Source organism: Panthera pardus, unplaced genomic scaffold, assembly GCF_024362965.1.
Source record: "Panthera pardus isolate Hobbes unplaced genomic scaffold, ASM2436296v1 HiC_scaffold_8, whole genome shotgun sequence".
Classification (NCBI taxonomy): Eukaryota; Metazoa; Chordata; class Mammalia; order Carnivora; family Felidae; genus Panthera; species Panthera pardus.
This window is the reverse complement of record NW_026527013.1, coordinates 13,456,691-13,471,782: the sequence shown is the minus strand read 5'-3', so window position 1 is coordinate 13,471,782 and position 15,092 is coordinate 13,456,691. Positions and strand designations below refer to the sequence as shown.

Sequence of the window (15,092 nt, the reverse complement as noted above, 5' to 3'; positions counted from 1 at the left end):
CAGCTTGTTCTGCCTTAGCCCCTCCTGCCTCTTTCACCCCCACGTTGGGCTGTGCTCTGAGCAAACACCCCCAACCGGTGGAAAGTCCGCTTCCCGTGCTGCTCAGTCATTGGTTTGAAATTTGTAATGGTCCCTTTTAAGTCCAAATCCAAAGGTCTCCGGAAAACAGCCTGTACAGAGGGCCAGGTCTCTGAGGGGTGGAGAGAGACCAGGTCTGGAAGCATGTGTTAATTTCCTGTGGCTGTCATAGCTTAAAATAATAGACATTTATTCTCTCACGGTTCTGGGGGCCAGAAGTCCAAAATCAAGATGTTGGCAGCCTGTGCTCCTTCTGAAGACTCTAGGAGAGAATCCCTCTCTTACCTTTTCCCTGGCTTCCGGTGGTTCCAGCAATCCTTGGTGTCCCTTGCCTGGTAGATGTGTCCATTTCTGTGTCCATCTCTGCCTCGGTGTCCATGTGGCTTTCTCCCTATGTGCCTCTTCTCTTCTTATAAGGACGCAGACATTGGACTGAAGGCCCACCCTAATCCAGTACGACCTTATCTCAATCTAACTAGGTACACTTGCCAAGACTCTATTTTCAAATAAGCTCACGTTCTGAGGTTCTGGGTCTTGAATTTTGGGGACACCCTATGGAAATGAGCTGGGGATGCTCCCTTGGGGACCAAAGGAGCCGCAGCAGTTGTGTGGGCAGAGGTGAGTGCAGCCAGCTTTCAAGAGGCCACAGCAACCCCAAGGCGCAGGTGCAAGGACAGTGTGGAGACTGGCAGGGTCCAGGCACAAAGAGCGGTGAGGAAGGGGTGCTTTAAGAGCAAGTCAGAAGGGGAGAGAAGCTAGGGGTCAGGAAGGGCAGCACAACGCACCCCGATGTGGCAATTATTACCTTGCTCTGTTGCTTTAAATACTCGGGTTTATTCATTCACGGGCTTGGGTCAAGAGACCCTGAGACTCACACTCAGATCTGACGGAGGACAGCGGAGGCAGCAGCCAGAATGATTTTTCAGAGAGCACAGAACATCAAGCGTCAAAGTCCGTTTATTTGATGTGCATGGAGTAAGTCTCTAACCAAAGTCAAGAGCATCCCCAGCACGTGGGTTTGCCCAACCTAAGTGACCCTGTTCACCGGTGACAAGTTGGCAATGGAGCGTCAGCTTCACGCGGCTCCCAGGCCTGTCCCTGCCCAGACCCAGCTCGCTGTGTGACCTCAGGAAACCCCACTAAGCCTTAGTGTATTCCTCTGGGAAGGGGGCTCATGGTTCTTAGTAGATGCGATGGATAGTGTCCAAGCGCAAAGAAGAAGATTGAAAACGCTATTTCTCTTTTATCCTCCCTTCTTGCTCCCAAGGTCAAGGACCTTATGATGTCTGACCCTTCAAAGGGAGGAAAACAGAGAGGTGAAGGAGGAAGAGCTGGTGCCCAACTCTCAATGAATCTCTAGTTTGCTCTGTGACCTTGGTCAAGTTGTCGTCCCTTTCCAGACCTCAGTTTCCCCATCTGTGAAATGGGGTGCAGGGGGTTGTGCCTGAGGACCTTCAAAATCCTTGCTAAGGTTCAGACATGTTCCAGAGGAGCCCCGGAGACTTTCTCAGACCCTCATCTTGGGCCTGGAGTTTTCCCATGTTGTCCAGAGGGGACTCCAACATCTTTCCATTGAACGTGGAGAAAAATCTGGCTTCGTTTTGGGGGAGCAGGCAAGGGTGCAGCACCTAAGACTAGGGACTGGCTGGAAGAAGGGGGCTGGATAAAATGACCTCCTAAAGGCAGGGCTTCACCTCTTTCCGTAGGGCGGGACATTCAGTCCCAAACTCATTTGCATAGGACACAGTCCAGCCAATCGGAGCCCGAGGCTATGCTCCTGTGGCCTGGGAGTGGCCCACCCTGAGGTTCCATCCCAGGAACCTGCGGGGTTCAGTGGTCAGTCGCCCGCTGGCTCAGAGGTGGGTCTCCCGAAGGTCCTGGCCATGGTCATGTCCACTGCTGGGGGTCTGGGAGCCGGCTCCCTCCACCTCCTTCTGCCCCAGGAAGAGCGGATGGTCCTCATCACTGGGCAAGAAGTCAGGAGGCCTCTTGGCTCCAGGGGGCAGCTCCTCAGCACCCTGGAGGGGAGAGAGAAGAAATCCCATTCAGAGACCCCATTCTGCTGGGTCAGCTCATCCCGCAGATGGGATCACTGAGGGCCTAGAAGGAGACCTGGGGAGGGTCGCACAATTGTCCCCTTGGTCAGTGCATCAGCCAGTCCTGTCCCTTCTGCCTCCAAAGTCCCCATCCACTTCTCTCCCCCAATGCCCAGGCGACCTATAGTCCAGGCCGTTAAAGCTTGCACGGATGCATACCTCCCTCTCTCTCTCTGACTTTCTGCCTGCTCTCCTTTCAAGAAAATAAATATTTCCCTTCAGCAGCTGGAAGGAGCTTTCAAAACACTCAGCCAAATCCCTTCCCTCTCCATACCTCCCCCTTTCAAGCTTCTGGCCTCAGCCTTTGCACCTGCTGTGCTCTCCATCAACAATGCCCTCCCCCCCAGATCTTCTGCAGGCTGGTTCCTCCTCCCTGTGGGCTCTAGCTCTTACCTCTTCCAAGAGGCCGCCCTCATCACAGGACCCTGTTTTATTGTCCTCGTGACCTGCTGAGATCCTACTCATTTCTCAGTTCAGCTTTCCCCTGCTCCTCCTAGACAGTGGACTCGAACCCCAGCCCAGAATAGGCCTGGGGACACAGCAAGTGTGTAAGAAATGAGAAAATGAAACAGGGATTCCAAAGCAGGGGCGGGTCTGGATCAGGGACAGCATGTTCCAAATTCAGGGCATTCACATAGTAACCACATGGCTTTGGCTGAAGTTGGTCTACTCCCTGTTGTGTTTCTTATGTAAGATTTTCTCTAAGTTGACTCACTTCTGAATTAAGTAATTTTATTTACAGGAGGGACTTTGCATCAACACCCTAAAGGCAAACCAGTTTCACCTGCCATAGATTGAAACTAATTGTAAAAATGATACAAGGAAATGAACAGTATGAAATTCTGCTCAGTCTTTGCTAAGGGAATAATAAAAAGTGTTGAAGACACATCACCTCTCAGTGGAGGCTTTCCACTGGAGGTAACAAGAGGTTGAGAAAGATAGTGACTCACCATGTCCCTCCCCTGAATTATGGCCATGCCCAGAGCACCCAAAGTCATTTCACTGCCCTTCCCCCTGCTCTGGGAGCCAGCCCTGTGACTGACCTTCCCCAAGCTGTCATCCAAGGTAGCCGCTTCTTCCTTGGGGGCCACCGATGCTGTCTGTCGTGCAAGGTCCCACCACAGCAGCCCAGGACCCAAGGCACTGCGCTTGGTGGGGCCTGAGGGAAATGGGGGTATTTAGTGACAGGGCAATGAGAACTGGAGACCAAGCACAGGGAGGGGAAAGGGAGACACTGATGGGTCCCAATCTCGGGCTCAGTAATGACCCACTGGGTGCCCTGGCAAGCCTCTGCCCTTCTCTGGGCTTCAGTTTTCTCATCTGCACAGTGAGGGGATGTAATACATCAGTGGGTGGCTGGGCAGGTCCAGTGTGTGGTTCAATATTTCCCCAGCATCTAGAATGACGCCTGGCACAGAAACGGGCTCAGTAAAGCCCAGATGAGTGTCAAGTCTGAGACACAGGAAGCAAGAACAGGTACTGTGATCACTATTGATTTCTCTTGATCTCTCTCCACTTCTCGGTGGCATTCAGAATTCCAGGAGGGACACGGAGTCGCCAAGGCCCTGACGAGAAGAGATTTCAGCACAATGGACAGCGTCTCAAGCTCCACCCCACGACCTCTAGCAAAGACTTCGTTTTGGAGGCAGAGGAGGGACTAGAGTCAGGCAGAAGGGGGGAGGGGGTGCCTCAGTTTCTGCCTTTGCAACATGGGACAAGCCCTGCGAAGTGCGGGGTTGTCCCGAAGACGACACAGCATAAAGGCTGCAGATGCATCCAGCACGCGGAGACCATTTGGCTGACAGGAATGTCCTTCCTCTTCTCCCTGCCCGGTGGGTCCTGGAGGCAAAGGGATGCGCAAGGTGATCTCGGAGAAGGGCATACACCTTGCTTACCTGTCAAGCAGCTGACGAGGGCTCCAAACAGCACAGTGCTCAGCGTTCCCAGGGCACCATAATAAAGATAGGAAATGGCGTAGAAGCTGTCAGCTAAGGCGGGTCGACCGGGGTCCATTTCAGGGCTGGGGGTGTGAGAGGCAGGCATGAGTCCAAAAGCCACTCCCAATCTGCTCTAGCCCAGTCTTCCATTACTGCCCACTCAGATGTGTGCAGTGGTCACTTCTCTTTCCCTCCTGCTAACGCACTGCCACCCACAGGTGTTCTCTACACACAGCCAGAGGGAGCGTTACTAAAAGGTAACTCAGATCACCTCCCGCCACTGCTCCCCACCCTCTGTGGCTCCCTAGGACCCTCAGAATCTACCCAAATTAAACTCTTAGAAGAAAACACAGGTGTGTGCCTCTTTGTGACCCTGGATCAGGTCATCGTTTCTTAGCTCTGACACCCAAAGCACAAGCAACCCAGGAAAACGTAGATAAACTGGGCTTCATCGAACCCGCAAACTTTTGTCCATCAAGAGGATGAAAAGACAGCCCACAGAGTGGAAGAAAATATTTGCAAATCATACATCTGATAAGGATCTAGTGTCCCGACTACATAAAGATTTAAAGAACATACAAATTACCACTCGACCATAAAAAAGAAATGACCCACTTAAAAAACAGGCAAAGGGTTCGAATAGGCATTTCTCAAAACAAGGTGTAAAAATGGCTAATAAGCGCATGAAAATATGGTCTATCATTAGTGATTAGGGAAATGCAAATCAAAATTACAATGATTAGGGGGCGGAGAGATGAGCGAAACAGGTGGAGGGGAGAGGGAGGTACAGGCTTCCAGTATATTAAAAACCACTGAGATGTACGCTTTTTGTTTTGGTTTGGTTTGGCTTTCGTTTTTGCTTTAGGAGGAGAGAGAGAGAGAGAGAGAGAAAGCACATGAGCAGGGGAGAGGGGCACAGGGAGAAAGAGACAGAGAGAGAGAGAGAAAATCTCAAGCAGGCTCCACATCACGGGGTTCGATCCCATGACCCCGGGACCTGCGGCACCCAGGTGCCCCAAGTTGTACACTTTAAAAGGGTGAATTTTATGGCATTTGAATTATATGTCGATGTTTATACAACCCTATATTAGTGAGTAATATTAGGAAAATAACTATTATGTTTTAGGTAAAAGAAAGTTTTGACTTATAATCTAAACTTCTATAGTTTATGTTTTTAATTTACTTTTTAGAGATTTTATTTTATTATTTAAAACAACGTTTTTAAAGCGTATTTACTTATTGTTTGAGAGAGAGAGAGAGAGAGAGAGAGAGAGAGAGAGAGAGAGACAGCACCAGGTGTGGAGGGGCAGAGAGAGAAGAGAGAAAATCCCAAGCAGGCTCCGTGCAGTCAGCACAGAGCCCAAAGTGGGGCTCAGTCTCATGAACCATGAGATCGTGACCTGAGCTGAGATCAAGAGTCGGACGCTTCGGGGCGCCTGGGTGGCTCAGTCGGTTAAGCGTCCGACTTCGGCTCAGGTCACGATCTCGTGGTCCGTGAGTTCGAGCCCCGCGTCGGGCTCTGTGCTGACTGCTCAGAGCCGGGAGCCTGCTTCCGATTCTGTGTCTCCCTCTCTGTCTGACCCTCCCCGGTTCATGCTCTGTCTCTCTCTGTCTCAAAAATAAATAAACGTTAAAAAAAAAATTAAAAAAAAAAAAAAACCTCTCTCTCTGACCCTCCCCGGTTCATGCTCTGTCTCTCTCTGTCTCAAAAATAAATAAACGTTAAAAAAAAATTTAAAAAAAAAAGAGTCGGACGCTTAACCAACTGAGCCACCCAGGCACCCCCAGATTTTATTTTAAGTAGTCTCTATGCCCAACATGGGGCTTGAACTCATGACCCCAAGGTCAAGAGTTGCTCACATCACCAACGGAGCCAGCCAGACATGCCCCTACACTTCGGCAGTTTAAAAATATTCATTAGGGGGGGTGCCTGGCTGGCTCAGCCAGTAGAACATGTGACTCTTGATCTCAAGGTTGTGAGTGCGAGCCCCACGTTGGGTGTAGAGATGGTTTACAAATAAAATCTTAAAAAAAAAAACCTGTTAAAAAAATAAAAGTCATCGTTAAATGATACTGCATATCTGCTCTTCTCTGTTCTTTATGAAAGATGAAATAAAGGTTAAAAGACTGACCAAAAAAACCCTACAATGAGATGTCATTTCACACTCACCAGGATGGCTAGAATTTAATTAATTTATTATTTTTTATTTTATTTTATTTTTTATTTAAAAAAAATTTTTTAACGTTTTTATTTATTTTTGAAACAGAGAGAGATAGAGCATGAACGGGGGAGAGTCAGAGAGAGAGGGAGACACAGAATCTGAAACAGGCTCCAGGCTCTGAGCTGTCAGCACAGAGCCCGACGCGGGGCTCGAACCCACGAACTACGAGATCGTGACCTGAGTTGAAGTCTGACGCTTAGCCGACTGAGCCACCCAGGCGCCCCTATTTATTATTTTTTTTAATGTTTACTTATTTTTGAGTGAAAGAGAGCGTGAGTGGGGGAGGCGCGGGGGCGGGGACAGAGGATCCGAGGCCGGCTCTACACTGACAGCGGAGAGCCCGATGCGGGGCTCGAACTCACCAACCGTGAGATCACGCCCCGAGCTGAAGGCGGGTGCCCAACTGACTGAGCCACCCGATCACCCCAGGATTTTAAAGAATGGAAAATAACACGTCTTCTCCGGGATGCGGAGGAATTGGAACCCTCATGCAGCCGCTGTGGGAAACAGTCTGGTGGTTCCTTGAAAAGTCAAACGTAGAATTACTATGTGGGGTTGGGCGAGGGCACCTGGCCGGCTCGGCCAGAAGAGCATGCAACTCTTGATCTCAGGGTCGTGAGTTCGAGCCCCACCTTGGGCATAGAGATTACTTAAATAAACACTTAAAAAGTAAAACAAAAACAAAAGAATTACTATATGATCCAGAAGTTTCACTACTAGGTATAAACCAAGAGAAATGAAAACACACGTCCACACCAAGACTTGCACACAAACGTTCACAGCAGCACTGTTCGCAGTAGCCAAAAAGTGTGAACAACCCAGATGTCCAAGGGATGGGTGGTTAAACAAAATGTGGTCCATCCGTACAGGGAATATTATTCAGCCATAAAAAGGAATCAAGCCCTGATATGTGCTACAATGTGGACAAACCTTGAAAACATAAAAACAAACAAAAACAAAAAAACAACACCTTGAAAACACCGTGCTGAGTCAAAGCAGCCGGACGAAACAGGCCCTATGTTGGATAATTCCATGTACGAGAAATATCCAAAAAAGGCAGGTCCGTAGCAAAAAGGAGCAGATTAGGGGTGGCCAGGGGCTGGAGGGAGGGGGAAATGGGGAGTGACTGCTAATGGGTACGGGGCTTCCGTTTGAGGTGATGAAGATGTTCTTGACTTAATAGTGACGGTCGCATAACCTTGTGAATATACTAAAAACCACTTTTAAGTGGTTGATTTTAATTACACCTCAATAATATTTATGATAATAAAGAATCAGACCAAATTCTTCTGGCTGGACCTCATCTCCTAACCTTTCTCCTCCCACTACATACCCCCCAACCTCACCAACCTCACCATAGTTGGAAGGCACTAAACTGAGGTGGCCTCAGGGCCTTTGCACTTTCCCTCTCTCCACTGGGAATGTCCTTCCCTCACCTCTTCCCAAGAAGATTCCTTCTTTTTTTTTTTTTTTTTATGTTTATTTATTTTTGAGAGAGAGAGAGTGTGTGAACAGGGGAGGAGCAGAGAGAGAGGGAGACACAGAATCCGAAAGCAGGCTCCAGGCTCTGAGCTGTCAGCACAGAGCCCGAAGAGGGGCTGGAACCCACCAACTGTGAGATCATCACCTGAGCCGGAGTCAGACGCTCAACCGCCCCGAGCCACCCAGGCGCCCCAACACATTCCTCCTTCTCCTTCGGTAACTCATTAAGAGCCCCGCCCCCAGGCTCTCAGGCCACGCCCCCTTCAGACCAGCCCGCTCACCTGGGGCTCTTGCTGGAGGTGTTGGTGGCCCGGAGCAGGCCCTGGAGGCCGGAGGTGTTGGCGGAGGGCACCGCACAGCCGGCGGCCGATGACGGCAGGACTCCCAAGGACTGAGCGCCGGGCGGGTACAGAGTGGCGCCCACCGCCACCCACAGCGAGAGCGCCAAGCCGGCGGCCAGCCCGGAGAGGACACCCTTGGGGACAGAGCCTACGTCAGGGGAGAGAAGCCTCTCCCCCTCCCAACCCTGTGCCCCGCCCGCCCACACTCACCGGAGTGTTGCAGGCAGGGAGAAACATTCCCAGGATGAAGGCTCCAAGGAGGGGGCCGCTGATGACTCCCATTACGGTGAAGGAGCCCTGGGACAGTGGGTGGGGGCGGGGGAGCTGAGGGCAGCGCCACCCCACCTCTCCTGGCGTCAGTCACCCCGCTGGGAAAGCCAGACCTGAGGAATCCCACTACGGGGCCTCGGGAGACCCCTCCCGGCTTCAGTTTCCCCAAAGGGGAGGGGACTCCCCGTTCCTGCCTCTGTCCCCTGCGTGGGAGGCAAAGACCGCTGCTTCTCTGTCCTGACAAATTCCGGTCCCGCCTCCAAGCCACCGGGCCGCCCACCTCCCACCTCAAGGTGCCACCAGCCAGGTGGCTGGCGGCAGAATGCATCAGGCCGGTGGCATCAGACAGAACCCAGTTCCGCCACAAAAAAAAGCTAGGGCCCTCTGCGGACTTCAGTTCAATGCGGGTGATGCCCCCCTCCTTGTGGGGATGGGGCTGGGCCCGGGAGGGGGGGCTCACCTGGAGGACGCCTCCCCCCAGCAGTGAGGACAGAGCCGCCACGGTGAGACAGGCCGAGCCGTAGATGAGTGCTGTAGCAGATGGGGATGTCACCCTCAGCAGGGAGATGCCCTCCTGCCCCGCCCCTGAGTCTCCCCCCTGCACACCCCCCACCCCGGAACTCACAGAGCCCCTTGGAGATCATTACGAGTCTCCGGGGCGTGATGCTCGGCAGCCGAGGCTTGATGAGGTCCTCCACGGTGACTGCGGCCATGGCATTGATGCTGGTGGATGCGGTGCTGGGGGCGGGGAGGGTGGTCATCAGGTCCCATCGAGGGACTGGCCACACACCCCCTGGGGGAGGCCCCGGCTGCTCAGACCATCTGACTTCCCAGGACCCCACCCAGCCCAAGGACAGAGGCCTGGGTGACAGAATACCCCAAGAGCGGGGGAGGTGTCTACGGCCCCACCATCCCCGCCCCCAGACCTGAGACACCCCCACGGGCGCAAGGATACCCTCGACCAAAGACACGAAGGACACGAGTTATCGTTACAGAGCCATCAATATTGGGGCACAGAGAACGGGTGCGTGGAGCAGGGGTGTGACAGAAGTCATGCAATATTTGAAAACACCAGAGGGCAGGAGCAGGGGACCACTTGGTCACAGCCGTGCCCTGGGATTTAGAACAGCAGTAGCACATGGCAGGTGCGCTCAATCAACATGTGTTTGGGGGAAGAAGGAAGGAAAGAAGGAAGGGAGAGGGGAGTCAGGTGGGGCCCTGAGCTGCCCACTGGGGACCAAGCAGGAGCTGTAAATGAAGGACACGCCCAGAACATTCTATCCCACAGGGGCTCAAATGTGGCCGGGGTTGCTCAGGACTGCTCACCTGAGGGTACCACTGTAGGCACAGGCCAGGAAGAGCCCGGGGACTCCTGGCAGGTCCTTGAAGATGTCCAGCACCAGCAGGGGCATGTACTGGGGGGAGGCAGGGGTCGACCTCCAGGACAGCAGCCCCCCAAGGACAGGGGATTCTGTCTGTCTCCACACTGCATGTCCCCGGGGCCCAGTGCAGCCCAGGCGCACAGCGGGCACTTGGTGTGTGTTTGTTGATTGACTGCATACACCCGAGGATAGTCACTGAGCCCCACCGCGCACAGCACCCTGGGATCCCAGTGAGGCAGAGTCCCGTGTCATCTCCGTTTTATTGACAAGGACAGTAAAGCTGACAGGTGCAGTCCTTGCCTGCGGTTGCACAGTCAGGCACAGTCCAGGATCTGACCCCAGGGGAGGACAGCAGGTGGGCTAGCCTTCCACCTTCTGCTAATTCTGAACGGACTCTGAACCAGGCATGGGTCCTGGCCCTGGTGCTGCCCCTGACGTGCCTGTGGACCTCGGGCAGTTGCTGCCCGCCTGCTCCAGCCTCAGTTTCCCCATCTATAAAGTGGGGGCCGTGACAGCCTTGGCCTCATCGCATGTTGAAGGATTTTATGGGAGACCAACTGCTTGTGAAGGGAACAGCATGAGGCACAGAGTAGGTGCCTGGGACACGAGAGCTGGCGATCATTATTAATCTCAACACCGTCATTTCGTGCTGGACCACGGTCCTATCCCCTTGACATCCCTCAGGGAGTCTGACTCTAAATCTGAATGTGCCCCTCCCCTACTCACACCCTCCCCCCCCGCCCCCTCCCCCCCCAAACGCCACACTGCCTCATCTTCCCCACTCCTTCCAGATCCTCTTTCCTGCCCCTGGGCTTCTGTGCAGGCTCTTCTCTCTTCTACCCTCACCCCCCAGAGTGTAGAAATTCAGAGTGGGGGTGGGGAGGGTAGGAGTGGCCTAGGAGCCCGGGCCCCGGACTTACCTGGTCTGGGGCAGAGATCCGCCCTGCAAGGAGAGGGTCGCAGTCTATATAGATCGTGAACATGATCACGCCACAGCCAGCAGCGCTGAACACGATCAGGATCAGGCCCAGCTGGTTGATGAGCAGGGCCCTGTGGGGAGGGGCAGCCTCAGGCAGAGGAGGTGGGCAGCACGGCCCTGACGCCCCCACTCGGCCCCTCCGAAACACTCACAGCTTGGCCTGCTTCTCTGTGCGACAGGCCACATAGCGCTGCACCTGTGCTTGGTTGACGCCATACATCGAGAGCCACACCAATGTGCCACCCACCACAAAAGTCCAGAATGTGTAGCGGCTCCGTGGGTCCGGGTTAAAGCTGGAGAAGGGCGGGGCAGGACAGCCACAAGGGAATGCCGTACTGACTTCACCCTCTCAAGGGCCCCAGATCGACACTCCGGACCTTATGGGCCTTAAGGGGATTTGCGGGATGGGTTTTGAAGCGTGAGTAGGAGTTTGCCAGATTGAAAATGTATTCGTTGGTTTATTAAGTCGACCACGTACGCATTCAAAAACCATTCTTCCTGTGCCCAGCTGGGACCTCCGAGAGCCTTGAGTCTCCAGTCTGGGCTGGGGGACGTGGTGGGACAGATGGAGGGATGGGGGCTGGGGGAGTGTAGAGAGGGGAAACAAAGGTTTTGCCTGTGGGGAGTCTGGGGAGGGGAGCAGGAGGCATTGGTTGGCGTCCCCCAGGGCAGAGGGACGTCAGCTCCACTGCTGACGTTTTACTCACTCCATCAGGTTGATCCGGGAGTGGTTCTGGGCGATGTCAAGCACGTGCCTGGGCCCACCCACCAGCACGGTGCCGCGGGCCAGGACAACCCAGAAGCCAGCGAGCATCACCACGACCTGAAACACGTCGGTCCAGACCACAGCCTTCATGCCGCCCTGCAAGATGTGAGCGAGAGGGAGACAGGGGGTCAGACAGGCATCTGCCTGAAGCCAAACCCAGTTTGGCCACCAGCAGGGGCTGGGACCGGTGCCCCCTCTCGGCCTGTTTCCTCAGGAGGAATTAGTTAGTTAACCTGAGGAAAATATTTGGAATAACACCTGGCGCACACAAGTGTTACGTGCGTGAACGAGTGATGGCTGCCATCATTATTATGACAACTCCTAGCTGATGCGACCCCAAGAGATGGGAGAGGGACCCAGGGGATCCTGTTGTAGCCCCTGGATCCAGCCCGTCCCGAAGCTGGCCTAGCCCTGAACTCTCCGCAATAAGCCTTTCAAATTACTTTTCACTATTAAGATGAGGAAACCGAGGCCCAGCTGGGATGCAGGCTTCCTTGGCAGGAAGGAAAAGGAGGGAGGGGACGATGGCCTCAGGGTGTCCCCCACCCAGCGGGCGTGGAGCCCCTACGCGGGGTGGGGATGGCGGCGGGGAGGGGGGCACTCACCACAGTCGTGTAGAAGGTACAGATGGCTCCAGTGGACAGGAGCGATGCCCAGATGTCCAACCCAGTCACTGTGCAAGGAACCCCCCCCCCACATTAGGCCTCCGGGCAGGGGGCGGACTTGGCCCCAGGGCCTAGGCCCCTCCTCTCTCCAGGATTCTTTCCTTCCGAGTCTCTCCTGGGCTGCTCCTCCCCTTTCCTTTGGTCTAGTCTTGAAGCCCTTGCGCCCTCCCCGTCACCCTCCCCTCACCTCCGAGAATCAAACCTTGATTCAGGATGAGCGCGGGGGCGTAGATCACGATGCCAGTGTACATCACCTGCAAGTAGAGAGCGGGGCCGGGTGAGGCCCGCGGAGAGGAGGGGGAAGGAGCAGGAGAGGAGGAGAGCGGTGCTGGAGCCGGCGGCGTCGGGACAGCAGGGGATCAGCAGGTGGGGAGGGGGAGGAGTGCGGGCGGATGGGCGGGGCCGGGCCGGGTGGGGGCGGGGCCGGGCGTGGAGGGGCGGGGCCCTTTGCGGGAGTTAGCGGCCGGGCCTGGGCGGGGCCTTCCAGGATCAGGGTGGGACCCGCGCGACCCGGTAGTGATGGATGGGGGGGGGGGGGGGGGGGCGGGGGGGCGTGCTGTGGGCGGGGCCGACGAAGACCGGGACCCCCAGCGGGACCCGAGCGGGACCCTGCGGGCGAGGGCAGGACCGAGGCCACTCACTGTGGCCACCAGGTACTGCAGGGTCCCGCAGAGCCGCACAGCGCGGCTGAAGCGCAGCTCCAGGTACTGCAAGGAGGAGCCGAGGCTCGTGGTCACCTGGGCAGGTCCTACCCAGGAGATCGAGGCCTCCGGGGTGCTTCGCCCGCCCTCCCGGCTTCTGCCCTCCCTCCGGAGGCCTTTCTGCTCTCCGCTCGGGCCCCCGCCAAGCGCACACATTCCGACCGGTCTGCAGGCACCTGTGCGCAAGGCGTGTGCCCGGGAAGCCCGATCCATCCTCAGTGCTCACGTCCCTCCGCCCCCCACCGGCGGCTCACTGGCCCCCGGGGCGGCGCCGCTCTGAACAAACACGCGAACTCCACAGCGCCTGTGGCCACCTCCCGTCGGTCGCCCACTGTGGACCGGTCACGATGTTAATCCCTTTACCTGCTGCCCTGAAGGGAGGTCCCCTAGTCAGCCCAGTCTGACACTTGGGAAACCCGGGCCGAGCGAGGAGGCAAGTCAGGTTTCGAACCCTGGGCCCGCTGTCCGGCGACGGCTCGGGCGTGCGCACGCCCAGGCATGTGGGGGGCAGGTATGAGCCTTCCCACACTCCGTGCACATCTGGCTCCGCCTTTCGCGGGCTTCCACCGAGGAGAACCGGGACGGCGGCTCCTCTTCCTCCTTCCTGACCCTCCCCCCACTGCCTGGGGCGACTTCCCAGAACCCTCTCGTAGGGCTGCCTGCCCCCTTCCTCTCCCCATTAAAGCACCCGAGAGCCCGCCTGCGGCCCCCTGGGCAGCGCTTCAAAGTCCCAGGGCCTCCCCGCCGCATCCCTGCGTTCTCAGCCGGGCGGGTCCTGCCTCCGGGCCTCCGCCCGGTACCTGGTAGGTGCTGGTGAGGCCCAGGCGGTAGAAGACCGGCAGGAAGAGCACCGCGGTGAGCAGGGAGTTGAGCAACTGGCCCAGGCACATCCAGATGAACTTGAGGCCGTAGCGGTAGGCCTCGGCCGGCACGCCCAGCACCTGCACCGCCGACATGAAGCTGGCGGCCAGCGAGAGGCCGACGGGCAGGGCCGCCAGGCGCCGGCCGCCGGTGAAGAAGTCCTCGGCGCTGCGCTGCCCGCCCCGCGCCAGCCCGACCCACAGCCCGATGCCTGTGGACACTAGCAGCATGAGGGCGAAGACCCCGTAGTCCCAGGGTCCAAACGCGGCCCGCGCCTCGCCCTGGACGGCGGCCATGACGCGCAGGTGCGGGGGGCCGAGCGCGTCCTCGGCCCTTCTAGCCACCCCGCGTGCCCCGGGGAAGGGAAACCGGCAGCGGCCGAGGAGGCAGGGCCGCGTGGAGGCGGGATGATGCTCGGGCCCCGCAGCGAGGCCGCACGCCTGTCTCCGTCGCTCCCTGGAGGGAGGCAGCGACGGGGACTCGGGCAGGGGCTCCCCGGGCAAGGAATCTGTGGATCCTCGCGGCGGTCGCCTGCCTCCCCGTCCCTCCTCGGCGTGTACGCGTCTGCCGTCTGTCTGTCCGTCCACCTCGCCTCCCCCTCTCGGCCCGGGGCTGCCCAGTGCAGCGGCGTGTCCCCCGCCCGGCCGTCGGTCCCTCTCCCTGGGGGCTGGGCTCAGCGCTGACCACCGGTGGCCTCCGTGGGGCTTAAAGGGGCAGCTCGCGGCGACCGGCTGCGAATTTATTGGCCTCCCCGGGTGCGCGAAACTCCGCCCCTGGACTCGGGGGCGGGCAGGACCCGCACCCTTTCCGCGCAGGACTGGGTCAGAAAGGCCCATGACCGGCCACGTGGGTGGCTGCTGGGGGAGGCTCCCAAACGCCCCTCTTATTTTGTGTGACGGTTTCCTCTCACCACGAGCTGTTAATGTCTCGCGTCGACATGGTGGAGAAACTGAGGCTCCGAGATGGCATATGTCACTCACCTGAGGCCGGCCACACAGCTGGGAGCAGTGGCCTCCGCATTCAGATCGCCGCTGTGCTTTCTGTGCCTTAGGCTGAGGGGAGCTCACTCTCCCACGGGACAGGGGTTCACTTTCTGGGTTGTCCTGCCGCTTGAACCCCTCCCCCAACTGGCATCTGGACCCACTCCCTTTCTCCGGAGCCCAGTGGGAGGGCATCACCAAGCCCCAACCTCGGGCTAAGCTGAGTGGGAAACATTGGGGTTCAGGTCTTAAATGCACACGCTTGGGGGAACCTTTGTCATTGGGCCTCAGTTTCGCCATCTGTAAATGGGCAGATAACAGCCCCTGCCTCG

The 15,092-nt window shown here is 56.7% G+C and overlaps 1 protein-coding gene across 3 annotated transcripts; it reads right to left on the bottom strand.

Annotated features, from left to right (window-relative positions):
- Positions 1–1,017: 1,017 nt before the first annotated feature.
- SLC5A5 (solute carrier family 5 member 5) lies at positions 1,018–14,493 on the bottom strand. Of its 3 annotated transcripts, none has more exons than XM_019416308.2 (15): positions 13,720–14,493; positions 12,860–12,925; positions 12,421–12,472; positions 12,159–12,226; positions 11,495–11,649; positions 10,940–11,080; positions 10,729–10,858; positions 9,753–9,841; positions 9,052–9,164; positions 8,887–8,957; positions 8,367–8,453; positions 8,097–8,290; positions 4,070–4,194; positions 3,218–3,333; positions 1,018–2,096 (listed from the first exon to the last, which is right to left on the bottom strand). In XM_019416308.2, exons 1-15 carry the CDS (start codon positions 14,074–14,076, stop codon positions 1,932–1,934), a joined length of 1,929 nt encoding a protein of 642 aa, XP_019271853.2. In that variant the 5' UTR covers positions 14,077–14,493; the 3' UTR covers positions 1,018–1,931. The 3 variants fall into 3 exon arrangements, with proteins under 3 accessions (XP_019271853.2, XP_019271854.2, XP_019271855.2); XM_019416309.2 differs by having other exon boundaries at positions 11,495–11,610; XM_019416310.2 differs by lacking the exon at positions 12,860–12,925.
- Positions 14,494–15,092: the final 599 nt, after the last annotated feature.

What these genes read in the sequence shown, in the direction of transcription:
- SLC5A5 (XM_019416308.2), bottom strand. Translation starts at nt 14,076, where the DNA reads ATGGCCGCCGTCCAGGGCGAGGCGCGGGCCGCGTTTGGACCCTGGGAC. An exon ending in ACAGAGAAGCAGGCCAAGCT is followed by an intron (nt 10,859 to 10,939) that starts GTGAGTGTTTCG and finishes CCCTCCCCACAG; the next exon opens with GGCCCTGCTCATCAACCAGC. An exon ending in TCCCTGCCTGCAACACTCCG is followed by an intron (nt 8,291 to 8,366) that starts GTGAGTGTGGGC and finishes TCTGTCCCCAAG; the next exon opens with GGTGTCCTCTCCGGGCTGGC.